Genomic DNA, 27,500 nt, shown 5'->3' with positions numbered 1-27,500 from the left:
AGCATTACTGATGCACTCACCCACATTGTGTGTGACATGAAAAACAAAAATGCATGTTTATGCAGTGTGCACAGTGCTGCTATTCAGAGATGGAGCCAGCCATTCCAAATGACACTGGGCTGGTTTCATGGCATCAATGGCAGAGGGAGAAAGTCAGCTCAGAAGGGAAAATCTACTCACATTTTGTGAAGAGAGAAGTGACTGGAAAATGGGAAGATCTCCTGAAGAGCTTTAATGAAAAGCTGGAAAGAATGGCAAAGCATGGACTTTTCTGAGAATTATTCATGCAAACTGAATGTTGAGGTTCAGTCCTATCATTGGGGGGGAAGTCGAAGACAAGCAACAGTCTACACATGCATGGTCTACACTGCAGAAAGATCAAAAGCTTATGCTACCATTTCCACTTCTCTCAGACATGATGAGCAGGCAGTATGGGCACACTTGAAGCCTGTGTTGGATGAAATACAGTCAAATGCACCAATATCTACAATGCACTTCATGAGTGATGGCCCGCTGATACAATATAGAAATAAGAAAAATTTCTTCTTGATGTCAACCTTGCCTTTCATGCATGGCATTGAGGCTGTCACATGGAACTTCTCAGAGAAGTCCCATGGAAAGGGTGCACCAGATGGTATTGGTGGATCATTAGAGAGAAAAGCAGATGCATTTGTCCAGCAAGGAGGGGATATTCAGAACCCAGAGGAATTGTTTTCCTTTCTGGAAAAGTCCAATTCTGACATAAAACTCTACTGGGTAGCAGAAGAGGACATTGCTAGGGTGGATGAGGCTGTGCCCACTGCCTTGCCAATAGTCAAAGGCACCTTGGGCATTCACCAAGTGATTACAGACACCCCTGGAAAGATCTCTCACAGAGAGCTGTCCTGTTTTTGCAAGCGTTTTGGACTTACCTGTGAATGTGAGCCACCCATGGTCTTCGATTTTAACTCCGAAAAAGCATCCTGCACCACCAATCAAGAACAGGAAGACATGGCTGGAAAGATGGTCATTGTGTCTTATGATGACAAGCCTTTTGTGGGGCAGGTACTGAAGATTGTTGGTGAAGAAATTGAGGTCTCTTGTATGCAACAGTCTTTGCTTTGTGTGGCCCCAAATTCCAGATGTGATCTTTTACTTTCAATCAGATGTGAAAGCTGTCATCTCAGAACCAGAGCCATCAACCAGTTGAAGCTCAAGATTGTCAGCTGAGGACTGGGAAAGATTCTTATCTGTCTGAAGAAAACAACAGTGACCAGCCACAGGGGGAGGGCGTTAGAAAACAGATATGTTATGCACACTGTACTGATTTCAGGTTACCATGACAGATTTGTTTTAATCATTGTTCAAGTGATAGATTACAGTTATAGCGGTTAGACAGAGTGTTACGTTTTTTTCTATGACTAAATGAATTCTGAGAAATAGTATTAGAGATTAGAACTGTTCGTAAGGTTTAGATATAAATGTTACTGTGCTGTTTTTAACTGACTGTTATGTTTGGAATCAACTGTAAATATGTTTTACCAAATAAGAAAGTTAGTGCTCTTTTTAAATTGACTAGTGGTAAAAATCAAATTTTAAATTGGATTTACTTGTTCATATATTGTATAAGACCTCAAACTAACAATGCATTCATTCTTGTATGAAACAAGAAAACTGTTGCAAGACATTTTAATGTCATTAAAAGGTTTACTTTAGAGGCCCTGTGTATCTTTTGCGTTATTCAGAAGTAGCCAACTTAACTTATTAGGTATACTGCGGTAAAACAAAATGTCATATGGTAAAACACTTAATTTTGAAATAAATATACAAAATACTCTATTAAATGAGTTTATGAATGAGCAAAATGAAGAAGAGCTAATAAAATATAAAAGTATGCCTGATTTTAAAGCACTTTTGCCTTTCTACTTGGAAAAAAAAAAGTAACAAATATTGACAAATGACATGATGTCGTCTTTAAAGGCAAAATATCCAAAATTTGTAATTCTAGTGTTGACATGCTGCAACTGTGTATAACATACTTGTGGATCAATAATTGCATTTTGATTGTTTGTAACAGTATCATTAACATTAATTTTAATATAATATTGAAAATTAGTTCGTTTTACCGAATGACATTTTTCAGGGGTCTTTACAGATAAACGCATTAAAATGTAGCCTTTTACAAGGGGCAGTAAAAAAATGAAAAATACACTTGCGGATTCACACATAAAAAGCTGAAACTAACACATTACTTCAATTTTATTTTTTTGCTATTTTGATATTCTAAAATGTCACTGACCCATATATGTGTATATGTCTGTCTGTCTGTATATGTGTGTGTATATATGTATAATCTCAATCATACACAGACACCAATGTGATCATTTTAAGACTTACAGGCCTTGACAGTCCATGCCTTCTTGAAACATTTGCAGCAAATGACAATTGCAATTTAAGTCAAGTCAAATTTATGTATATAGCACATTTCATACGGCAGGCATAATTTCAATGTGCTGAAAAACAAGTAAATATCATACATAATGAATATATTACATTAACATTACATATATAAAACAAATAAGGTAAAAAATAAGATGTTACATATATAAAAAAATGCATATTAAAAAAAACCAAAAAAACAAGACAGCAGAAAAAAAAATCAGAAGGTGAGAAGGTATTACAATAAGAGTAGGGTAAGAAGGTATTATCATTGTTAAAAGAAATAATAATAATACTGCTTCTAAAAAGACGGTTTTACCCATTAGCCTAGCTAAAAGCTTGTGAAAAAAGATATGTTTTTATTCTGCTTTTAAAGGAAGACGCTGTTGTAACAGTGTAACAGAGTTCATGTGGTAGAGAATTCCAAAGAGTAGGACCATAATGGCTGAAGGCACCATGAGCTAATTTAGTATTTATTGTAGGTATGGTGAAGAGACCTTTATTTGATGATCTCAAGGGTCTATCTGGCGTTTATTCAGAGAGCATGTCAACAACGTAGGAGGGAGCTAGGCCGTTCATTAAAACAGGAGTGATGTGTTCACACCTTCTGGTTTTGGTTAATACTCTGGCTGCAGCATTCTGAATAAGCTGGAGTTTATTAAGTGTGTGCTTTGCCAGTCCAGCAAAGAGTCCATTACAGTAGTCTAGTCGACTGGAAATGAATGCGTGAACCAACTTTTCAGAATCAGACTGTGACAGGAAAGATCTAACTCTGGATATATTTCTAAGATGATTAAAAAAAGCAGTCTTACAGATACTGGAAATGTGCTTCTGAAAGTTAAGATCAGCATCCAAGATCACACCCAAGTTTTTGACATGTTCACAGGGCTTTACTGATGGGGGAGTTAACAAAGGGTTAATCTGGTGCCTCAAAGCCTTCGGACCTGCTAAAAGAAATTCAGTTTTGTCTTCATTTAACTGCAAGAAATTTTTGGCCATCCAATATTGAACTTCAGTAATGCACTGGATGAGATCATCAATTTCAGTAATGGTAAACAATGAGAAACAAATAAGTTCAAATAAATAAATAAAATCAAAAATATTTAAAACTTAATAAAAACTCAAATGTCTCATTGAAAAACAAAAATTAGTCAATAGAGCTAGAACAGCAAAACTTAGTAAATGGCACTGGAACAATCAGATTTACCTTTGTTGGGCAGCACAGGTGGCCAGAACAAAGGACCAGGCCTGCGTGTCCACACAACAGCCTGACCCCAGGCCTTCATGGAGCTCTCACTGCCTAAGACCAGTGAAAAGAGCGCCAACTTGGACAACAAGAATCTGAAATGGACTCCAGCTCCCAGCAGGCTTAACTGTGCAAAACCTATCCAGTCATCCTGTGTTGCCACCCAGTGGACATCGCACACAACCCATGATGTCCATTTCGACAGCGTGCGACGTCCAATTCGACTACCGAGCTGGATAGCGCTGACTGGTTAGAAATTCAATTGCCTCTCTTAAATCGGAAGTAGAGGGAGAAAGGCCAAAACAAACTTTGGAAATAAGCAAAAATCTAAGGCGGAGGAAATTAATAGTAATGTGTGTCCCCAGCCTTTTGGTCAGTTGTACCACCATGGATAATCTCAGAACCTGAAGTTGGTGTATGCATACCGAATAATAACAAAAGACAGAAATCAGGAGATATAGTCAAGGAAGTTAAGTCTCATCTGCAACAGGGATGGAGTTCACATTTACAGAATACAGGTGGATCACAGGATCCAGAGAGTGGGAAAGTGGCATTTGGAGTAACCATTCCTGAATTAAGAATTAAAAACGGACATATCAGATGTCAGTATTCACAGCAGAAATGTTGGCAATATTGTGCACTTTGGTGGAGAGAGGACAATAAACCAGACAAATGCATATGTATGCATATCGTGCAGTGATTCAGCCACAGCTTTAACTACAATAAGAGAAATCAAATTCAAGTCCAGACCTGATATATTGGCAGATTTATCAAACATTATACAGAATTCACAAGGCAGATTGTTAGATCTGTGTACCTTCATCTCAATTGATTTCCTATTCTGAAATGAAATCGTAAAATGCTTTTAAAAAATGTTTTGTCACTCAATTTGGAAAAAAAGGGATATCAAAGCATTTTCTGACATGAAATAGAATATCTAATAAAATGTTTGAAATTCTGCTTTTTCATTCGCAAGTTTCACATTTTCTTGATAAGGAACCCTCCATCTGGGATTATATTAATCCTAAACCTCCAACATTATCAACAATGACTACAGCATTGACAGTTAAGTTATATGTAGGCTGTGTCCAGTTTATAAATAAGCTCAGACTGGCCAGCACAGAGTGCCAGACAACAGTGGTCTGCCTACAATATGTGGGGTAATCTTCTGACTATTTTATCAAACTTAATAAAATATCTACACCCATGCAATTTCTCCAACTCTAAACTCTTCCAACTTCAACATGAATTGGCTGCAAAATGATTGCACATCCTCTGTTAACATATCACATCCGCTGATCAACAGCAACCTCATTCTGTGATCACATGAATAATCAAAGCTATACATCACTGAGGCCTACAACAGGACACAGTGGACTCTACCTAGCTATTATAAAAGTTGATGGCGGCGTGCTCTTGGCTTGAAATTCCAGGAGAGTTGTCTTTCACTGTTATACTAACAGAAGCGTGGAATAGGTCTAGCAATGTACAACCCGTCATTGATTATTTGGCTGAAAATATGCCTACTGATAAGAGCTGCTAACAGTAATTTTCCTTTCAGGTGGAAAAATGTCCCGGTCGCAAGACATAAAACCCTTGTAGGTCAACAGACATGTTTAACAGAACATAGGCTATACTTTGTCATTTCAATGTAGACACACGTGGGATCGCTATTTTGTCTGATTTGTGGAGGGAGCCATGCATTGTCTGGTAGAAGAGCGACGAGGAAGACAAAGTCAAATGACGTAATTCTTGTCCTATAAAGTGCATTGATGTAGTGATCTAAAAAAAAAAAAAAATGTTTACATCAAAAATCGAATGACATTGTGACCTTAAAATCGAAAGTCAAATCAAATCGTTGAGTTGGAGAATGGTGACACCCTGAACATTTTAGTGATGCATTAAATATCAACATATTTGCAACTTGCCAGGTAGATTAATTGACATCATTTTCATTTTCTGTTGCAATTTTAGTATCATATAAACACAATTTCTAAGAGACAGGGTTGTGGCAGTTATGAACGCCAGACAAAAAAATGCATGCTAAACCAACTATTGAAACCCCGTTGAGTGATGGCCTTGTCCTCCTGGCTGCCCGCAAATTTTGTGCCTTTGTGCCGTGGCTGGAGTTGCCGCGGGTGTTTGGGGCCCAGTATACTTGCAAGTCTAGTGTAGCTTGAAATTACATCAACTCTTATCTTCCTTTTAAGCCATGCTAGTGCTGTGGCTGTAGGGATGGGTGTCAGTGAACCCTGTACTATCACAGTCTTTGTCCAATACTTTGGTTTATGACTAAATACCAGCAAAATTGACATTCCCATGAGCTTCACCTGTACATGGTGTTTGTTAATTTGTGTTTTATGAAATATTAGCATGCTATCATGCTAATTTGTAATAATAATAGATGGTGAACATGGTGCACTATCATACACATAAACCTTTGCTCTCCCTTTTTGTCATGTAGCCTTATCCAAATGCCATAAAATGACAGAATGGTGAGTAAATTGTAATTGTGAGTCTTTCATCCTTTTCCAGGAACCTCATACTCGGGCTATGAGGCAGCAGTCTACTCAGCAGCCTCCAGCTACTACCAGCAGCAGCAGCAGCAGCACCAGAAGCAGGCAGTGGCTGCTGTAGCAGCAACAGCAGCATGGACTGGTAACACTTTCACCAAGAAACCCCCCTTTCAGAGTAAGCAGCTCAGGCCCAAGCAGCCGCCCAAACCCCCTCAGATCCACTATTGTGATGTCTGTAAGATCAGCTGTGCTGGCCCGCAGGTGAGTTCAGTACAGTCCACACTGACCCCATTTTTTCAAATGCTTTAAGGATTAAGTACATGCTCACATGCAACCAAGTTTCTTTTAAATCTCAAGAAATGTGTCAATATGAAACACACTGTTTTATTTTCTATTCTGCACCTAGTGAAATATTAACCCCACAGGCGTCCACAGGGCCATGCCTTTCAGTAATTCAAAATAATGCATAAATCCTTAGACCTTGTATGAATCACATTAAAATCAAGTATACAACTTATGATTAGTGTATTTTAAGATGCAGTATTGTTGTGAAAAACACAAAATATCCTGTCACATTGACTGTGTGTCCATCTTTTCTCATGTCCAAGATGAATCACTCGAAGGGTATCAATATAATGCTTTGAAGTTGTGAGAGGAATTGTGCATTCAACATGTCTGTGCAGACCGACTTTGAAGATTGTGTCCACCCCATAGTTGAGCCAGAGTTTTGCCAAAGTTCTAGATTTAATTACTGTTGAGTAAAGCAGATCATCAGGATCAGGGAACATTCTGGTATTTGTCAAGGATGGCTATCTCATAAATAAAGCCTGAGTCACATTTGATCCTCCCACTCCATCTGTTGTCTGAAATGCCCCATTGTGCTTCATTTAAACACTGGAGCTATCTCTTAACTAACAGTGAGTGACATGAGGGAGTGAACAGAGTACACCGAATAACAGCAGCTGTCAGATAGTATTCAACAACAGAGCTGATATGAGTTACAGAAAACATGGTACATTTAACTTTACTTAACATAGTTGAGTAGAGAAAGAATGTAAGGGTGAATGTAGGTTAATTGAAGTTTTTATATTTGGGACACTAATGACTGTTACTAACTGATTTTTAGATTACAAACTAATACTTATCAATCTATGCTAATAATGGCTCTATCTCCCTCCTAAACACTGAATGGATTAGACTTACAAGGAGCACCTGGAAGGCCAAAAGCACAAGAAGAAGGAAGCAGCATTAAAGGTTTCCCAGAACAGCAGCAGCAGCAGCAGTGGTAGTGGTGGTGGTGGTGTGTTGGCCCGCAGTGCTCAGAACCAGCTCCGCTGTGAACTTTGTGATGTTTCCTGCACTGGTGCTGACGCCTATGCTGCCCATATCCGTGGAGCCAAGCACCAGAAGGTATGAATATGAGGGATATTTCATATCTAACCTGAATCAGTCGGAGGCTAAATGTGGTGTTAAACCTAGTTAGATGGTAGTGAGACAAAACAGTCCCCTGCAGCTCCATCTGTCTTTGAGGGTTAGATACTGTATGTCATGATTTCTCTTAAATGTACAACAATCCCAAATTCAAAGTCAAGTCAATGTTATTTATATAGCACCAAATCACAACAGAAGTCATCTCAGGGCACTTTTCCCTCATGAGCAAGCACTAACTGACAGGAAGAAACTTCAAGTAAAACCAGGCTCTAGGTGGGCAGCAGAGATGCACTGATCGACTGGCCACCGATTGAAAACAGTCGGTTTTTAGCTGATATCGGCCCTGACTGGTGACCGGCCCCGATCAGTCTCATATATCCGATTTTTGCTGGTCAAATTTACACATGCATGATGGTTCCTGTCACACACACAGTGGCATAGACCGTAACGTCACAGCCACACAAACACACACGCTAAATCTAAATGATATGACCTGCAGCAGAGACTTGTCATAGACTGGTAACATTACAGCATGTCTGCTGCAGTTTTTAAACATTAATTTACCTGTTTTTATTTACCTGAAACATGACGCACTCTGTCATCATGACCACCAACAGGCAGGGCTCAGACGGTGGCTTGAACACTGGCCACACCCGCACCATCCCAGGTCTGCTCAAGATGGGACAGATGTTGAGTCGGTCCAGCCCAAAATAGCCTATATATAACAGTTTACAGATTTGACCTTTTAAGGAAAATCTAATGTTAATGCTTCATTGAAAAACAACTGAGGTGTGGCTCTGCTGTTAGTGCTGCTGCTGTTTTTGTTTGTTTTTAATTTAACCTTTCTCATTATCTTACACACTGACATGGATCCTGCTGTGTTTCAGTCTGTACGGAAAAATATAAAACAGTAAATTTGAATTAAATATTAGTCTAGATATGATGAACAAATAAGTAGGGCAGAGTGAAAAAAACTTTACACCCATTGAGTGCTACAAATGACATGAGAGTTGATATTTGCTAAATAAATTAAGTGCTTTTTGATTACACTAAAAAAAAAAAAAATTAGGAAAATTACAAAATACTATACGTGAAAAATAGGGTGGGAAAGTACTTTGTTTTATATTTTATATGAACAATGTTTTATTATAAATATACAATTGAATTTTTCATTAAAGAAAAGTTACAAAAATGTGAATGTCACTTATGTATAAATTATAGGTCTTAGAAAGGAAGAAAATTGGAATCAGCCAAAATAGGAATCGGCAAGTCAGGCTTTTAAAAAAATTGGAAATCAAAATCAGCCAAGAAAACTGCAATCAGTGCACCTCTAAGTGGACAGTCATCTGCCTTGACCGGTTGGGTTGAGAGAGAAAGAGGGAGGGGAGAGGGAGACAGGGAAGCACAGCAACAACAGTAACATCAATAATAATAATAGAAATATGACTAACAATAATAATAGCAGCAGCATTTGGTGTCAAGCTGGACTAAGTGGACAGCAGGTGGTCCGCAGTCAAAGGCAGCAAGCGGTCTGCAACCAAAGGTCGACACCTGCGAGACGAGAAAGCACAAAACTACAGGGAGGATGCCAAATTAGTAACATGCATTAATGGGACATGAATTTGTACAGAGGGAGAGGAGGAGAGAGAAGGTCAGTGTATCATGGGAAGTCCCCCGGCAGTCTAGGCCTATAGCAGCATGACATTCTGGATTTTACAGGGAGCCAGTGTAGAGAAGTTATAATATCAAAGATCAAGTTGGTTTTTTTTTTGTAAATTTTTTGGTCCGAATTGGTAAAACAAAAATGATGACAGACCATCATTTTCTCTTTATCTCTTTCTCTTCATCTCTCTTTTTGTCACTTTTGTCATAGCACTCAATAAGAGAGTCAGCCCCACCAACTGTACCTCGATGCGCTCAGCTATTTGCAAAAACAGGAGTGGATGGAACCCCATTTTCTTTTAATTGATTTTTCAAAATCTTTGAAATTTTGGTTAAAATTTTTGCTACATTTGGATTGAAACCTGAAAATAGTTCTCTTCACTTAATTATGCTTCCTACTTATTTTTTTCATTTGTTCCATTTTGTTTGTTGGACCTCTTCTCTTTCTTTTCTGGCATATTCCAGCGATTTTATATACATTTTTGGAAATCATAATTTATTATGGCAGTCCATTAATGATTCAACTCATTTGGAATCTTTTGAAATTTGACTATCAACTGCTCAGACATACAATACATAGTGTCCAAAAGTCTGAGACCACTTTCCCATTGTACGTTGGCCTATAGACCTTGTTCCAACTTTAAAACGTTTGAAAATTGTATTCAAATTTTTCAGAGTTGTATTTTGTGTTGTGACATCTTTTGTGCTTTTGGAGCAATTGAAGTCCAAAGTGAGTGCTCTCATCATTGTGTTGCGATCAAGGGAGAGCAAGTTTTGTGGGGTTTTTTTTTGTTTTTTTTGTTGTTGTTTTTTTGACCAGGACCATATTTCTAAACATCTCTGTCCCATAGTTTAAACTCTCCAAGCACATATCATACCTTTTTGTTTTTATAAAATGTTGCTACAAGCCTCCTCTCTTTTAAAATGTAAACATATACATATATAAATGTATATGAAACCCCATAGGAGTTATCGTTTTTGAGATTTAAACCTTAGTTGATGGGGAGAGCACTGTCAAGTTCTTGTTGACAATCTGGAAGCTGTCTCCTCAACCTCATGTTTCTTAACTTTACAGATTCTCTCTTCTTTTAAACACTGAGTAAACATATATATCCTCATGCCCAGTCACTCCTTCTGCAACTAATAATGTACACAAATTTAGTTTTAGTGCAATCAATTTCTCCTCCTCCTCATATTGGAAGAGTGACAGACATATAACCATTTGCATTCACACCTACAGACAATTAAGTCACAAACATGTCTTTAGACTTTGGGAAGAAAGTGGAGTGCCCATAGAAAACCCACTTATACACCTTAAGAACATGCAAACTCCAAAAAAAACAGGCGGAAGCCAAAATATAAAAACAAGGAGATAAAGTTTACAAAACTCAAGTTATAAAAAATCTTATGTTATGAAACAAAGAAAAAACTTTACTTTTTAAGTGAAGAATATGTTGGGAATCTGTTGTGTTGCCAGTAAGTTAAACAGAAAAAACAGACCTGGTGAAAATCTGTAATCTGAATTTTCTTCTCCAGGTTGTGAAGCTTCATACCAAACTTGGTAAGCCTATTCCCTCTACTGAGCCAAGCATGGTCACTCAGACATCATCCTCCACCACAGCTGCCCCCAGCAAAACCACCACTTCTACTCTGAGCAGTTCCAGTAACACCAACTCTCTGTGCGTGGCTGCCTCCTCATCCCTTGCTACCTCCAGTCCCCCATACCTGAAACCTGTCAACATTGTCAGCAATAGTGTGGCAGGTGTCAAGAATCCATTAGCCAACAACCTCTCTGCTGCCAACTCTGCCACAACTGGGAAGAAAGTCAACACCCCCAAGATCAATTTTGTTGGTTAGTAGACACATGTTTTGAGCGCAACTCTTGGCTTCATGTGAGGTTAGTCTTACCTTTTTCCTGAAACCAGTAATTTTGCAAAAGTATTCCTTCCTCCTTAAAAACCAGCAGGCTTTAATAACTTTGGTTTACTGAAGAAGATCTGGATGCTTTTTTGTCAGCAGATCAGTTTTGAATATCAGGAATATACAAGAAAAAACAGTTGAATTGATGTACCCTATCTCTCTTGTTCCCTAACACACTGGGGCAGATTGTTTACCAGATAACAAAATTGCAGATATAAAATTAAGCACATTTAAGTATATCAGTGATTTTTATGCTCTTTTAAAAGCACATTTGGTGACCTTGCATCACAGGGTGTGTCACATTGGGTGTGTCAAGGCATGTTATAGGTGTGAGACAAGAACTCTTTAACAAGTTTATGTTTTTTTTTTCTTTTTGTTATTTTGGGCCACAAGTCCTGCTGACTGCTAATATACAAGACGTCACTGCAGGTGACAACAGCTTGAGCAAAGGACTGCTGGGAGATAGTGTTTTAAAATCAGTGAAATCAAGATAAACTCAAGTCACACTCTTTCAGTGCCAAACAGGCCACACAGTGCCCTGGTACTGTCCAAACCAGTCCAAAAACATATTAACATAAAAGATCTGATTGTATTGCCGTTTACCATTGACAGTAGCCAAAGTGAAATAGGCTGACAGTCTGTTGACATAAACTTACTCAAAGCTGAGACTTGGCACTTAAATGTAATATCCATTATTTTATTTCAAATGAATGTACTGAAGTAAATAGCCTTAAGAACAAAAATGCATAAAAGTAATGGATCTGTGTAGGTATCAGGCTTCTCATGTCAACTGATGAATTGGTGAGGCCAATATATCGTCTCTTAGCTCATTGCAGGTATATCGTTTCAGAATGTCAGTGGATAAATAACAATAAATTGTACAGAAATGCCAAAGATATGTTTTGAAACCTGTCATCATTCTATTTGCCCACAAGAGTAGTGACAAGTTTATTTTTCAACTGTTAAACATCCTGCCCAGTACATTTCTTAGTGGAATTTGTATACTATGCAGGATTTTCCCAAAAAACAATGTAGAGACTCATACAAAAGTAATCCCTCTCAATCATCATGTACAAGTGTGTGGTGATGTATCTATCTGCAGAGACCCTGTCCTCTGCCTGTATTTCTTATTATTTTGCTGTGTTTGGGACACTTCTGGGCGTCAACCTTTGAGCATTGTGTGTGTAGCCCCCCAGACAATAACAGCACACAGAGTGTGAGGTCGGGACTTGTGGCGTAGCGACCAGGTTACATCGCTGTCTCTCTCCTCTGCTTCGCTCTGCTCTCTGTCTCTGTGTCTTGGATGTATAAAGACCTGTACGTCTGTGTGTCTGCTTGACCAAGGGCGGGCCTGAGCTACATGCAGAGCAGAGAGCAACAGCTGACAAAAAGCTCTGCATTCACACAAAATCTAGCTATGCACCAACTTCAAGCAGATAGTTTCGCATTCCGCATAGAAGTCTGTTTGTATGAAAGTCTATGAGAAAATGACCCTATTTCTCACTTAATTTATGACCTTAGTATTTTAAAATTATGGTCCCTTTAATTTAGATTTGATGATAAAGCAGGTTATGGGTTTAGGGCGTGGCTAGGTTTTGATTGGTAACAACATCCTCCATCCGGACTGCTGCCAGTGCAAAACTGACACTGTTAGCTTAGCATGTTAGCACCTGCTACTGCTGATACTGTACTCAGACCAAATCAGGCGGGCAGTGCTGCGTTCAGCTGCAGGGTCGAGCCGAGGTGTGTGGGGTTGTGGCCTTGGTTATTTGTGCTCTACAACATAACCGCTGTGAAACAATCAGAAAATAACTTATTAGGGCCAGAGCGCTGACCAGCGCGAAGCCCTCTTGTTTCCAAAAATATTATTATTATTATTATTATTATTATTATTATTATTATAATTATTATTATTAGGGCCCGAGCGCTGACCAGCGCGAAGCCCTCTTGTATCCAAAGGAATTATTATGATTATTATTATTATTATGATTATTATTATTATTATTAGGGCCCGAGCGCTGACCAGCGCGAAGCCCTCTTGTATCCAAAGGAATTATTATTATTATTATTATTATTATTATTATTATTATTATTATTATTAGGGCCTGAGCGCTGAACAGCGCGAAGCCCTTTTGTATCCAAAGGAATTATTATTATTATTATTATTATTATTATTAGGGCCCGAGCGCTGACCAGCGCGAAGCCCTCTTGTTTCCAAAGGAATTATTATTATTATTATTATTATTATTATTATTATTATTATTATTATTATTATTATTATTATTATTAGGGCCTGAGCACTGAACAGCGCGAAGCCCTCTTGTATCCAAAGGAATTATTAGGGCCCGAGCGCTGACCAGCGTGAAGCCCTCTTGTATCCAAAGGAATTATTAGGGACCGAGCACCTACCGGTGCGAAGCCCTATTGTAATTCAAGGAATTCTTCTCTATTATTATTATTATTCTTCCAAAACAAACGCATTTTTGAGGGCCTAAACGTGCACAAAAAGTTGTTAAACTTTGCACATACATCAGAAGTGGTGAAAAATTTGATATTTTATGCGTCTCGCAAAAAGGCGGGGCAAAATGGCTCGATAGCGCCCCCTAGAAAATTAGGAAAATTGAGCCCCTCGATACAGATTGTCGTAGGAGAACGAAATTCGGTACGCATATGTATCATGACCAGACGCACCAAAAAGTCTCTTGGACACATACCCTAACGCCAACAGGAAGTCGGCCATTTTGTGTCAAAGTTGCGATTTTGACACCAATTTGGTCATTTCCAGCCCGCATACTTTAACGAACTCCTCCTAGAGATTTGACCTCAGCTGCTTGAAATTCGGTCTTTATAATCTACAGACATAAGAGATTAAAAGTTATCAAAACGGTGAGTTTTCGTCATTGCCAAGGGGGCGTGGCTGGGGGGTGAATTTCGATCCTTCGCCATGAAAATTGAAACGGCCATAACTCCGGCATAAATGATCCTAAAAGAGCCAAACCTTTTGTGCTTGATATGAGTCACGTCCTGAACACATCCATGTGTCAATACTGGATCTGAGTCATAGCGCCACCTACTGGCAACAGGAAGTAACATGTTTTACACTTTGACGCCCTGTAGGGAGCACGGTGATGGGATCCACCTCAAATTTACTCAGAATAGCCTAAAGACCTTGGAGATGGTATATTATGAAGTTGGTGAGTTTTCAGAGAAAGGTGTTGCCGTGGCGACGCGGCGAATTTCGATGTCTCGCCATGAAATTTCAAAGCCTTATAACTTGACTCCACGTGCTCTGATCTTTTTCAAATTTCATATGCTTGTTAGGAGTCCGGGTCTGAACACATTGTTAGGCCCATATGTAGTGAGAGTCGTAGCGCCACCTACTGGCAACAGGAAGTATCATGCGTCGTTCTTTGTTGTATTACTCCTAGGAAATTTGGCCGATGCACCTGAAATTGACTCAGCTAAGATGTAAGACCTTGGTGATGCTACATTTAGCAGGTCATGACCCATGACCAAACGCCGTTGCCATGGCGACACATCCTTCGCCATGAAATACGATGCTGTATTTTAGGGACAAGGGATGGGTTTACAATCACAAAACTTGGCACACATGTCTGGAGCGACACCAGTTAAAATCCTGGATAGGTCATTTGCATAGACGTGACAATATGGCTCAACAGCGCTCCCTTGAAAATTTCAAAATTGTAGCCCCGCCTTCCAGATTAACCTAGGAAAATGAAATTCGGGAGGCTTATATATCATGTCAAGACGCACAAAAAAGCCTCTTGGAGCCGTATCGTAAGTCCAACAGGAAGTCGGCCATCTTGATAAAAGTGGTCATTTTTCGTGTTTTTTTGACCATTTCGCATACCTTGTATATTAACGAACTCCTCCTACAGAATTCATGGTAACGACTTCAAAATCAGTGTGTGTCATCTACAGTAGGGTGTGACCAAAACTTATCAAAAGATTTAGTTATCATTGAAGCGTGTGGCCGTGGCGTGGCGTTGAGTTTTGATGTTTCGCCATGACAGGCGAAATTGCTATAACTTTAGTGTAAATGCTCGAGGCTACACCAAACTTTACATGTTTGATAAGACTCCCAGCCTGAACACGTCTAAATAGCAATATTCAGTCAGTGATGAAAACTGGCTCCATAGCGCCCCCTACGACATTTCAATGCAGCAGCCCCTGCAGCAGGCAGAGTAGGTGATTGAGGATGTGACGTTAATCTCCCCTTGCACTGTCTGAAAACAGCCCAGGTCTGGGGACATGTATATGCCCGTGACAGAAGCCCTTCACCAGCGCCGAGCCCCGACATACGCAAGGACGCGAGGGCCCGATCATCGCTGCTTGCAGCTTTAATTTATTACTTATATTTATAACTTTATTGCTATTATTCACCTGCATTCTCGCCAACAGCGCTCCCTCTCTCCATTCACTCTCTAGCTCACTCGACCACAGCTTCTCTCTCTCTATCACTGGTGTTCTCTCTCTCTTTCTCTTGTCTTTTTTTAAAATGAGTCGGGAAGCCAACAGCAAAGTCTGACTTACTTTTTTTCAAACGAAAAAAACGTTGCAGTGATGTCGGGTTGCGTTTCTCCAAAAGTTTCAACTTTCCAGCCGCAGTCCGGTGCGGCGCCACAGTGGCCAAAATGCCCGCAGCCGAAACGCACTACCCCCATTCAAATGAATGGGATGACTGGCGTTTTCGCTGCACCGCCTGATTTGATCTGAATAGTGGCCGTAATTGAAATTCATATTGGTGTGAATGTGATAGTTTAACAACCAAACCAGTGGGATTAAAATCAGTTTTTATGACAGTTTTATGAGTGTTGAGTGAATCGGGCTAATCAACTAGCAGCTTTTATTTCCAGCCGGTCTGCGATGATGCATCAGCTAGTTTTGTTCAATTTCCTAGGAAGGATCCCTGATTAACTTTCACACTGCTTCGGAGATAGATTTAATTCGCCTGTAAGCTGCTTGCGTATTTTCCTCACTAACATCGGCAGTAGTTGGTGCTAACGGCTAACTGTGTCAGTGGCTTTGCACTAGCAGCAGTCTAAGTTCCAGCGACCATCTCGCCTTCTCACATGGGTATAACCTTAGAAACATTTATGATAAAGGTGGCATTGTTTTCTCCTCCAGCATACCAATAGGCGGGCGCTGTGCCATGCGGCTACTATAATACTGAATGCAGCTACTGTGGTAAAAATCACGGGTGCTGGTGTATAAATGAACCGTCTCTTTATGCCAAAAGTTGTACAGAAAGCAAGGGAAGTAAATTTAATAAAGCCCTGGTGGGCGGGAGTGGGTGCACCCGGCTAAAGAGTACCTGCCCGTACGGGACGCTCTAAGAAGTAAAGTGAACAAGCTCGCAAGGAGGCAGGGATCATTTCATTGGTCAACACTTCACCTGGCCTTCTATTGGTTGGGGGATTTTGATAGGGTTGTTGCACAAAAAATCCAAGAGCAGAGGAGAAATCTGAGAGTAGAAGTTCCACAAACGCGCAGTAGCAGCCTGAGTGTGAGAAGAGCTGAAGCTTGGAGCGCAGAAAATCTGTGCAAGCAACCTTATATTTGAGTGCAAGCACACAGTTTGAGCAGAAACAGAGCAAATCTAAGTGCAAGCAGAGGCTATTTGAGTGCGAGGGCAGGGTCTTGAGGGACAAATTACAAAATTTGAATGTGAAATCAATAAATTATGCTCTCAAATTGATATACCACGCTGTTGAATAAAGATAGGGAAAAAGCTACATAAACTCGAGGCTTCAAATAGCAAATCCAAAAATCAACAGGTGACATCACGTTGACTCAGTCCATTATTTTATACAGTCTATGCTTAAAAGGCAACCGCTGTGAAACAATCAGAAAATAATGTTTTATATAACTGAATTCACAGCTTTGTTATTGCTAGCTCCTCCCTCTCCCTCCAACTTTGAATGCTGTGTTTACAAACATCAACTGACAAATCCTGCATAGTATACCTTTTTTTAAAAACAAATTCAAGGGAATCTTATTTAAAATGTTAATTTTGCTATTTCTGACTATTAAGACCAATGTTTAGCAGTTGCAATGTCAATGATTTATGATTAAATTACATTGTAATTTCTTGAATGCAGGTGGAAATAAATTACAGACCACAGTGAAGATGGAAGAGGTCAAAGTGGAGGCATCTAAGCCTGTAATGCCCTCTTCAGGTGGTCAAGACACCAAGACAGAAGTTTCAGATTCTCTGACCACGTCGGCCCTGGCTGCACTGCAGAGTGATGTCCAGCCTGTCGGCCATGACTATGTTGAGGAGGTGAGTGCTGATAGAGCTATGCATGGGCTAAAGCCAACCTACACAAATGGGCAGAAATGCATTTAAATATCAAGTATAATATGTGGAACTCATTTCTAGGTCCGAAATGATGAAGGCAAAGTCATCCGCTTCCATTGCAAGCTGTGTGAATGTAGTTTCAATGATCCAAATGCAAAGGAAATGCATCTAAAAGGACGGAGGCATCGTCTGCAATATAAGGTTTGTTACTGACACAAATTTGATATGTGTTAATGGGTTTATCAGATGTCTCAGAGTAGGACATTGATCTTTACCAGTCCAGTTAAGTTATAATTTCTTAGTGATAAATATTTGGGCCTATATCATACACTTGAGACCAAGAGAAGTAGGCCTGTCTCCCTCATGGTGTTGGAGAGCTGCAGAGCTCTGAGGGGAGATTTTAAGGGCCTGAACACAGACTTGTGCGGAGGCCCCATTGTATCTGAAGGAATTATTAGGGCCCAAGCACAAAAGTGCCTGGTACCCAAATGTCCCTGGCACTGAAAGTGCGAGGAACCTATTGTTTTTGAAGGGATTATTAGGGCCCGAGCGCTGACCAGCGCGAAGCCCTATTGTTTCCAAAGGAATTATTATTATTATAATTAGGGCCCGAGCGCTGACCAGCGCGAAGCCCTCTTGTTTCCAAAGGAATTATTATTATTATTATTATTATTATTATTATTATTATTTTTATTATTATTATTTTTAGGGCCCGAGCACCGACCGGTGCGAAGCCCTATTGAAACTGAAGGAGTTATTAGGGCCCGAGCACCGACCGGTGCGAAGCCCTATTGAAACTGAAGGAGTTATTATTAGGGCCCGAGCACCGACCGGTGCGAAGCCCTATTGAAACTGAAGGAGTTATTATTATTCCTCTGAAACAAACGCATTTTTGAGGGCCTAAACATGCACGAAAACTCATGAAAATTTGCACAGATGTCAGGACTGGCGAAAATTTCGATATTTTATGGGTCTCGAAATAAAGCGGGACAAAATGGCTCGACAGCGCCACCTAGAAAGTCAAGAAAATTGAGCCCCTCGATACAGATTGTCGTAGGAGAACGAAATTCGGTATGCATATGTATCATGACCAGACGCACCAAAAAGTCTCAAGGACACATAGCCTAACTCCAACAGGAAGTCGGCCATTTTGTATCAAAGTTGAAATTTTGCACCGATTTTGTCATTTCCAGCCCGCATACTTTAACGAACTCCTCCTAGAGATTTGACCCCAGGACTTTCAAATTCGGTCCGTATCATCTACAGGCATAGGAGATTAAAAGTTGCTAAAACAATTCTCATTAGTCTTTCCTAGGGGGCGTGGCTGTGCGGCGAATTTCGATCCTTCGCCATGAAAGAGCCAAACCTTTTGTGCTTCATAAGAGTCCCGCCCTGAACGGGTCCATGTGACAATACAGGATATGAGTCATAGCGCCACCTCCTGGCAACAGGAAGTTACATGTTTTACGCTCTGACGCCCTGTGGGCAGCACGGTGATGGAATCCAGCTGAAATTTACTGAGAATAGCCTCAAGACCTTGGAGATCTTATATTATGAAGTTGGTGACCCTTCGTTGAAAGGTGTTGCCATGGCGACGCGGCAAATTTCGATGTGACGCCATGAAATTTCAATGCCTTATAACTTGACTCCACGTGGTCTGATCTTTTCCAAATTTCATATGCTTGTTAAGAGTCCCGATCTGAACACATGTTCAGTCTCATATTTAGCGAAAGTCATAGCGCCACCTACTGGCAACAGGAAGTATCATGCGTCGTACTTTGTCTAATTACTCCTAGGAAATTTGGCTGATGCACCTGAAATTAAGTCAGCTAATAAACAAGACCTTGGTGATGCTACATTTGGCAGCTCATGACCCAAAACTGAATGCTGTTACCATGGCGACACATCCTTCGCCATGAAATATGATACTGTTTTTCAGGGAGAAGGGATTGCTCTACAGTCATGAAACTTGACACACATGTCTAGAGTGATGTCAGCTAAAATCTTATGTGGTCGCTTTGAATGGGCGTGGCAAAATGGCTCAACAGCGCCCCCTTTAAAATTTCAAAATTGCAGCCCCGCCTTCCAGATTAACGTAGAAAGATGAAATTCACAGGGCACATGTATAATGTCAACACGCACAAAAAAGCCTCTTGAAGCCTTATTGTAAGTCGAACAGGAAGTCGGCCATCTTGAAAAAAATGGTACATTTTCGCCTTTTCTTGGCCATTTCGCATACCTTGTATTTTAAAGAACTCCTCCTACAGAATCCATCGTAAGGACTTAAAAATCAGTGTGTGTCATCTAGACTAGTGTATGATCATGATGGTTTGGCCGTGGCGTGGCGTTGAGTTTGGATGTTTCGCCATGACAGAGGAAATTGATATAACTTGAGTGTACACGGTTGGATCTGCCTCAAACTTTACACAACAAGTCACTGACAAAAGCCCTTCGACTGAGCGTCACTTCGACATGCGCTGGGGTGCGAGGGCCCGATCATCGCTGCTTGCAGCTTTAATTATTATTAGGGCCCGAGCACCGACCGGTGCGAAGCCCTATTGAAACTGAAGGAGTTATTATTATTATTATTATTCCTCCGAAACAAACGCATTTTTGAGGGCCTAAACATGCACGAAAACTCATGAAAATTTGCACAGATGTCAGGACTGGCGAAAATTTCGATATTTTATGGGTCTCGAAATAAAGCGGGACAAAATGGCTCGACAGCGCCACCTAGAAAGTCAAGAAAATTGAGCCCCTCGATACAGATTGTCGTAGGAGAACGAAATTCGGTATGCATATGTATCATGACCAGACGCACCAAAAAGTCTCAAGGACACATACCCTAACGCCAACAGGAAGTCGGCCATTTTGTGTCAAAGTTGCGATTTTGACACCGATTTGGTCATTTCCAGTCTGCATACTTTAACGAACTCCTCCTAGAGATTTGACCTCAGCCACTTGGAATTCGGTCTGTATCATCTACAGACATAGGAGATTAAAAGTTATCAAAACGGTGAGTTTTCGTCATTGCCAAGGGGGCATGGCTGGGGGGTGAAATTCGATCCTTCGCCATGAAATTTGAAACGGCCATAACTCCGGCATACATGATCCCAAGAGACCCAAACCTTTTGTGATTGATTAAGAGTCCTGCCCTGAACACATCCATGTGACAATATTGGATCTGAGTCATAGTGCCACCTACTGGCAACAGGAAGTTACATGTTTTACGCTCCGACGCCCTGTGGGTAGCACAGTGATTGGATCCACCTCAAATTTACTCAGAATAGCCTCAAGACCTTGGAGTTCGTACATTATGAAGTTGGTGACTTCGCTGAAAGATGTTGCCATGGCGACGCGGCGAATTTCGATGTCTCGCCATGAAATTTCAAAGCCTTATATCTTGACTCCACGTGGTCTGATCTTTTCCAAATTTCATATGCTTGTTAAGAGTCCCGGTCTGAACACATTTTCAGGCCCATATTTAGTGACAGTCATAGCGCCACCTACTGGCAACAGGAAGTATCATGCGTCGGTCTTTGTTGTATTACTCCTAGGAAATTTGGCCGATGCATCTGAAATTGACTCAGCTAAGATGTAAGACCTTGGTGATGCTACATTGGGCAGGTCATGACCCATGACCAAACGCCGTTGCCATGGCGACACATCCTTCGCCATGAAATACGATGCTGTATTTTAGGGACAAGGGATGGGTTTACAGTCACAAAACTTGGCACACATGTCTGGAGCGACACCAGTTAAAATCCTGGATAGGTCATTTGCATAGACGTGACAATATGGCTCAACAGCGCCCCCTTGACAATTTCAAAATGGTAGCCCCGCCTTCCAGATTAACCTAGGAAAATGAAATTCGGGAGGCTTATGTATCATGTCAAGACGCACAAAAAAGCCTCTTGGAGCCATATCGTAAGTCCTACAGGAAGTCGGCCATCTTGATAAAAGTGGTCATTTTTCGCGTTTTTTTGACCATTTCGCATACCTTGTATTTTAACGAACTCCTCCTACAGAATTCATGGTAACGACTTCAAAATCAGTGTGTGTCATCTACAGTAGTGTGTGATCAAAAGTTATCAAAAGATTTACTTAGCATTGAAGCGTGTGGCCGTGGCGTGGCGTTGAGTTTTGATGTTTCGCCATGACAGGTGAAAGTCCTATAAGTTTAGTGTAAATGCTGGAGTCTACACCAAACTTTTCATGTTTGATAAGACTCCCAGCCTGAACACGTCTAAATAGCAATATTCAGTCAGTGATGAAAACTGGCTCCATAGCGCCCCCTACGACATTTCAATGCAGCAGCCCCTGCAGCATGCAGAGTAGGTGATTGAGGATGTGACGTTAATCTCCCCTTGCATTGTCTGAAAACAGCCCAGGTCAGGGGACATCTATATGCCCATGACAGAAGCCCTTCACCAGCGCCGAGCCCCGACATACGCAAGGACGCGAGGGCCCGATCATCGCTGCTTGCAGCTTTAATTATTATTATTATTATTCCTCCGAAACAAACGCATTTTTGAGGGCCTAAACATGCACGAAAACTCATGAAAATTTGCACAGATGTCAGGACTGGCGAAAATTTCGATATTTTATGGGTCTCGAAATAAAGCGGGACAAAATGGGTTTGACAGCGCCACCTAGAAAGTCAAGAAAATTGAGCCCCTCGATACAGATTGTCGTAGGAGAACGAAATTCGGTATGCATATGTATCATGACCAGACGCACCAAAAAGTCTCAAGGACACATACCCTAACGCCAACAGGAAGTCGGCCATTTTGTATCAAAGTTGCGATTTTGACACCGATTTGGTCATTTCCAGTCTGCATACTTTAACGAACTCCTCCTAGAGATTTGACCTTAGCCACTTGGAATTCGGTCTGTATCATCTACAGACATAGGAGATTAAAAGTTATCAAAACGGTGAGTTTTCGTCATTGCCAAGGGGGCGTGGCTGGGGGGTGAAATTCGATCCTTCGCCATGAAATTTGAAACGGCCATAACTCCGGCATACATGATCCCAAGAGACCCAAACCTTTTGTGATTGATTAAGAGTCCTGCCCTGACCAAACGCCGTTGCCATGGCGACACATCCTTCGCCATGAAATACGATGCTGTATTTTAGGGACAAGGGATGGGTTTACAGTCACAAAACTTGGCACACATGTCTGGAGCGACACCAGTTAAAATCCTGGATAGGTCATTTGCATAGACGTGACAATATGGCTCAACAGCGCCCCCTTGAAAATTTCAAAATTGTAGCCCCGCCTTCCAGATGAACGTAGGAAAATGAAATTCAGGAGGCTTATGTATCATGTCAAGACGCACAAAAAAACCTCTTGGAGCCGTATCGTAAGTCCTACAGGAAGTCGGCCATCTTGATAAAAGTGGTCATTTTTCACGTTTTTTTGACCATTTCGCATGCCTTGTATTTTAACGAACTCCTCCTACAGAATTCATCGTAACAACTTCAAAATCAGTGTGTGTCATCTACACTAGTGTGTGATCAAAAGTTATCAAAAGATTTAGTTATCATTGAAGCGTGTGGCCGTGGCGTGGCGTTGAGTTTTGATGTTTCGCTATGACAGGCGAAATTGCAATAAGTTTAGTGTAAATGCTCGAGTCTACACCAAACTTTACATGTTTGATAAGACTCCCAGCCTGAACACGTCTGAATATCAATATTCAGTCAGTGATGAAAACTGGCTCCATAACGCCCCCTACGACAATTCAATGCAGCAGCCCCTGCAGCAGGCAGAATAGGTGATTGAGGATGTGACGTTAATCTCCCCTTGCACTGTCTGAAAACAGCCCAGGTCTGGGGACATCTATATGCCCGTGACAGAAGCCCTTCACCAGCTCCGAGCCCCCACATACGCAAGGACGCGAGGGCCCGATCATCACTGCTTGCAGCTTTAATTGTTATTATAATTATCATCATCATCATCATCATCATCATCCCCCCACGCCATTGCATCTTTGAGGGGCATGTTCTTAAAATTCGGTGGTTTCATTGCTCTCATCATTCTGGTCATAAAACATTTTTTTTTAAAATTTTTTTCGCTAGACAGGAAGCCAGCCATTTTGAACTTTTTGCATCAATTTTCATCTTACGAACACTTGTTTGAGGCCTTTAGGATGTGTGAAAACAAATGAAACTTTGCATGTATGGTCGAAAAAATAAATGCTTCAATTATTATCAAAATTGGGCTTGGGCGTAGCTTGTTGGCTTTACAGCACCCATAATTACTTTTAGCATTTTCGAGGTGCTAGCGGTGCTTGAAAACTCCTGAAATTTTGCACATGCATCAGAAGTATTGCAACTTTATATTGGTGTGGTAAAGTGGCTCAAGGGTGCCCCCCAGAAATTTTCAAAGTCAATGCCTCCGCCTTTAATTTTGACATAGATTTACGAAATTTGGTAGGCAGACGTACCATCCCCGGACCTAACAAAAAACAAAAAAAACAAAAAAAAACCCTCTTGAAGGCATCCAGGAAGTCAGCCATTTTGGATCTATTGTGCTTCTTTTTTTTCGCAAAGTGAAGCCATTGACAGACGTTGTATGTTAACAAACTCCTCCTACCAGATTTAACCCGAGTGACTTCAAATTTGGTAGGTTACGTCTAAAGACACCCATAAGTAATAATTCTTTGAGATTGCACTCAAGAAGACACTTTCAAGAATTCTGTTGAGTTGATCATAGAAAGTGTCATCTGCAGAAGGGGGCCTATAGACACCTATGATAAGATATTCGTTGGGATAACATTATTTTTATCCCAACATATTCTAACATGTTACCCAAATTGTAACCACACGTTCACACGTTGTTTGTTTCAACTATGTTTCAGTCAGACAGAGAAAGTCCAGATTTGAGTCAGACACAAGATGAGTTAGCTGATTGCTCTTTGTAGTGATGCCTCTGATGTTAAAATGTCCACCGAATAGCCCCCTCGGTTTCAGTTTCTGTTCCCATAAGACTTTTGCATGATTGACAGTTTGGAAGGTTTTGAATAACCTCTGCCTCCTCACTGCAGGGTTTTGACACACAGTGGTGTCAGCAGCAGGTTTTGCGAGAGAGACACAATTTCAAATTTGGTAGGTTACATTTAAAGACCTTTGCAATGCTAAATTGAGAAGCTTTTTGTATTTCAGTGAATTTTGTCCAAAATATGTTTGGGGCATTAAACAGGAAGTTGTTGTAACTCCACTTTAAATGTCCAATCTCCCCCAAATTTCTCATGTTTGATAAGAGTCCGGGCCTGAACATATCTACATGTCAATATTTAGTCATAATCATAGCGCCACCTACTGACAACAGGAAATCAGCCTTATGTGACAAACATCATCTGATTTACATGAAATTTACATGTTGTGGTCTACACATGATATACAGCGAAATGACATCTAATTAGTGGGTGTTCTCTGGCACCACATAGTGGACACAGGAAGTGATAGTTATCTCCGACATGCAATGTCCAATATTCATGGAAATGTATATCCATGTCAGTTGCCTTCTAGTAAATGTGTTGGTGCATTAACATTTCACTTATGTAATATTGTCTGTGGGCAAAAGGGAGTGAAGCCTAAATGACACATAGTTCATCAAATGTAGACACAATTTCCAATGTCATCTCCAGCACCAGGTACTGCACACCCGAAATGATATTTTACCCATTCAAACAGTGCCCAATAACCCTGAATATTCAGAGCTGCATCAACAGACCTATAGTAGTGATACCAGAGCTGCCGCTCCCTCTGACAGGCGCGAGATATGAGGGCATGTTCATTGCTGCTTGCAGCTTTAATCATTTCTATGTTGAGTTGTTTTTTTTTTTTTTGCTTTGTTTTTTTTTTTACATATTTCGTAGAAGAAGGTGAACCCAGATCTACAGGTGGAGGTAAAACCCAGCATCCGAGCTAGGAAGATTCAGGAAGAGAAGATGAGAAAGCAGATGCAGAAAGAGGAGTACTGGAGAAGAAGAGAGGAAGAGGAGCGCTGGAGAATGGAGATGCGGTATGGTCATGGTCACTTCCTATCAATGGTTGTTGAGGAGAGACACAGTATAGAAGTTATGATGTATCCACACCCTCTTGGGCTAGAAATTGAAATACTGCCTAAGAAGCAGGTACACTTCAGAAAGGGAAAATGCCATGGCTGTTAAACCTAAACTACGATTCTAAAAAGGTTAAGAACAACCTGTATGTACAGATGGGTGAAAATTAAAGGAAAAAACGGAATAAATGTTGTATGTAATAAATGTAGATGGTTCCATACAAGGCACAAGGGGTTACTGAATGTTTTGAGAATATCATGAATCACATAATTTCAACCCAGTTGAACGCCTGGGAGCAACACGAATTAACAGAATTCTCCAAAACCATAATCAAAATATTCTAGAAGTGCAAAGTCGAAAGACAACTTGACCAACTTTGGACTCTTGAAGAAGTTTTGACTCTCATCCAAAAGGCCTCCTCAGTTCGAATTAAGTGGCCTTCAAAAAACACAAAGAGCTGTCCCATTAAACAGTCAGAAAAGTTGTCCCTCTGCATTAGCGTCCATGCTATGCTACCAGACTTGTCTCATTCAAATGAATAACGGACTGCGATTTTTCAAACAGTTCTAATGTTGGTCTGAACGAAGCCTCCAGTCTGAACACAGTTTCCAGTTTATTTTTGTTGAGACCTCTGCCCACATTGTAGGGCTGTATTCTCCTGGTCGACCGCTCGATTAGTTGGTCAACATGCTCTCGTCCGACCAAATTCTCATTCATCGAATAATTGCTGTGTTACTTTTATAAATAGAAAAGTGCTACATCAGTAGCCTTCCAGGATTAATCCATTATTTCCAGCGGCGGGAGGGACAGACTAACAAATTACCTGTGAAAACAGGGGTGTATTCAAAACACCACCGTTGTTTTCGGAACTTTGAATTCACCCAACCTATAATTATAAAAATGAGAACCCTCACCAGGCCAAAAAATATTTTTGAATTCCAAAAATAATGCCAAATATCCATTCATTCAGAAAACTCCGTGCAGCGCTGTTGCGATACGTGAGTCAACCTCTGTGTCCTTGCCAAGGAAACTCTGTAGTGTAGCTCAGTTTAGGAATAGGGCATTGCGTAATATGTTTGCGCAGCGAGTGGCAGAAAAGTGATGGTGAAGGTGTGTGAGCTATCATCTTGCTAGAGCTGAGCTCCAGTGAGAGATGATAGCTCACCTCATTGAATCCCCATAGGATAGGATGTCGCCTTGTCAGACACATAAATGGATGCGTCCCTCTCAGCTACCCAGACTGTGGTACAGGTAGTCAACAGCAACTGGTAAGTTTCTGTCCACTGGGCTTTTAGTAGTAACCCATCAGTTGTCGTTTGTCACCATGGGACTGAATGAGGGCTGACATGAACTCATCAACTTCAAAAACAAAAAGATTGAAGGTTTTAGTGTGGTCTGGGAATTGTAAACGAGGGGAGCTAGAAAGAGCATAAGAGCATACTTTAGGTGAGTAAAGACTGTCTCTTCATCAGGAGTCAAAGGCTCTGTTTACACCTGGCATTAACTTGAATCTTGGGTGATCTGATCACAAGTGGACAGCTCTTTGTATATCTAGTCACACCTGGCATTAACATGTGTCTCCACATACATCTTGAGTGACCACTTGTAATCGGATCTCACTTCCCCGCTCTATATGCTAATAACCACGTACATTGTTTCTGTTTGCAAAGACTAAATGTGTTGTTGTTTTTAACTGGTGGCGGGTTGGGGGGGGGGCCTGTGTATCCTCCGTCCAAGGCTGTGTTCGACTTGTTTGATAACAGGATAAACAAATATACAATGCATTGTATGTGTTTGTGGGTCCTTGATGCTGCTAGTCTACCTCATTATTAGTGAAACCGCAAATTCATACCGGCTCTGACGTCGCCCAGGTCAACAAGGTCCACTTCAGGTGTTGGGGAACCAGGACACCCTGATG

The 27,500-nt window shown here is 40.8% G+C and overlaps 2 protein-coding genes across 4 annotated transcripts in view; both read left to right on the top strand.

Annotated features, from left to right (window-relative positions):
• LOC121893595 overlaps positions 1 to 1,654 on the top strand; it is a 3,629-nt gene extending 1,975 nt beyond the window's left edge. The window contains exons 2-3 of one of the 2 annotated variants that reach the window (XM_042405598.1): positions 1 to 1,044; positions 1,146 to 1,654. The exon at positions 1 to 1,044 is cut by the window's left edge and continues 854 nt beyond it. In XM_042405598.1, coding sequence (XP_042261532.1) covers positions 235 to 1,044; positions 1,146 to 1,151 — 816 coding nt within the window. In that variant the 5' untranslated portion in view covers positions 1 to 234 and the 3' untranslated portion in view covers positions 1,152 to 1,654. The other variant, XM_042405597.1, reaches the window with a different exon arrangement.
• zfr (zinc finger RNA binding protein) overlaps positions 1 to 27,500 on the top strand; it is a 131,190-nt gene that overhangs the window by 56,054 nt on the left and 47,636 nt on the right. For both annotated transcript variants that reach the window (XM_042405595.1, XM_042405596.1), the window contains exons 6-11: positions 6,200 to 6,441; positions 7,378 to 7,590; positions 10,810 to 11,125; positions 17,316 to 17,497; positions 17,597 to 17,716; positions 25,397 to 25,542. In XM_042405595.1, coding sequence (XP_042261529.1) covers positions 6,200 to 6,441; positions 7,378 to 7,590; positions 10,810 to 11,125; positions 17,316 to 17,497; positions 17,597 to 17,716; positions 25,397 to 25,542 — 1,219 coding nt within the window. The remainder of the gene's footprint in view (positions 1 to 6,199; positions 6,442 to 7,377; positions 7,591 to 10,809; positions 11,126 to 17,315; positions 17,498 to 17,596; positions 17,717 to 25,396; positions 25,543 to 27,500) is intronic.

This window comes from Thunnus maccoyii, unplaced genomic scaffold (genome assembly GCF_910596095.1).
Source record: "Thunnus maccoyii unplaced genomic scaffold, fThuMac1.1, whole genome shotgun sequence".
In the NCBI taxonomy this organism is placed as follows: Eukaryota; Metazoa; Chordata; class Actinopteri; order Scombriformes; family Scombridae; genus Thunnus; species Thunnus maccoyii.
Note: the sequence above shows the minus strand (reverse complement) of the source record. Positions and strands in the feature narration are given on the sequence as shown.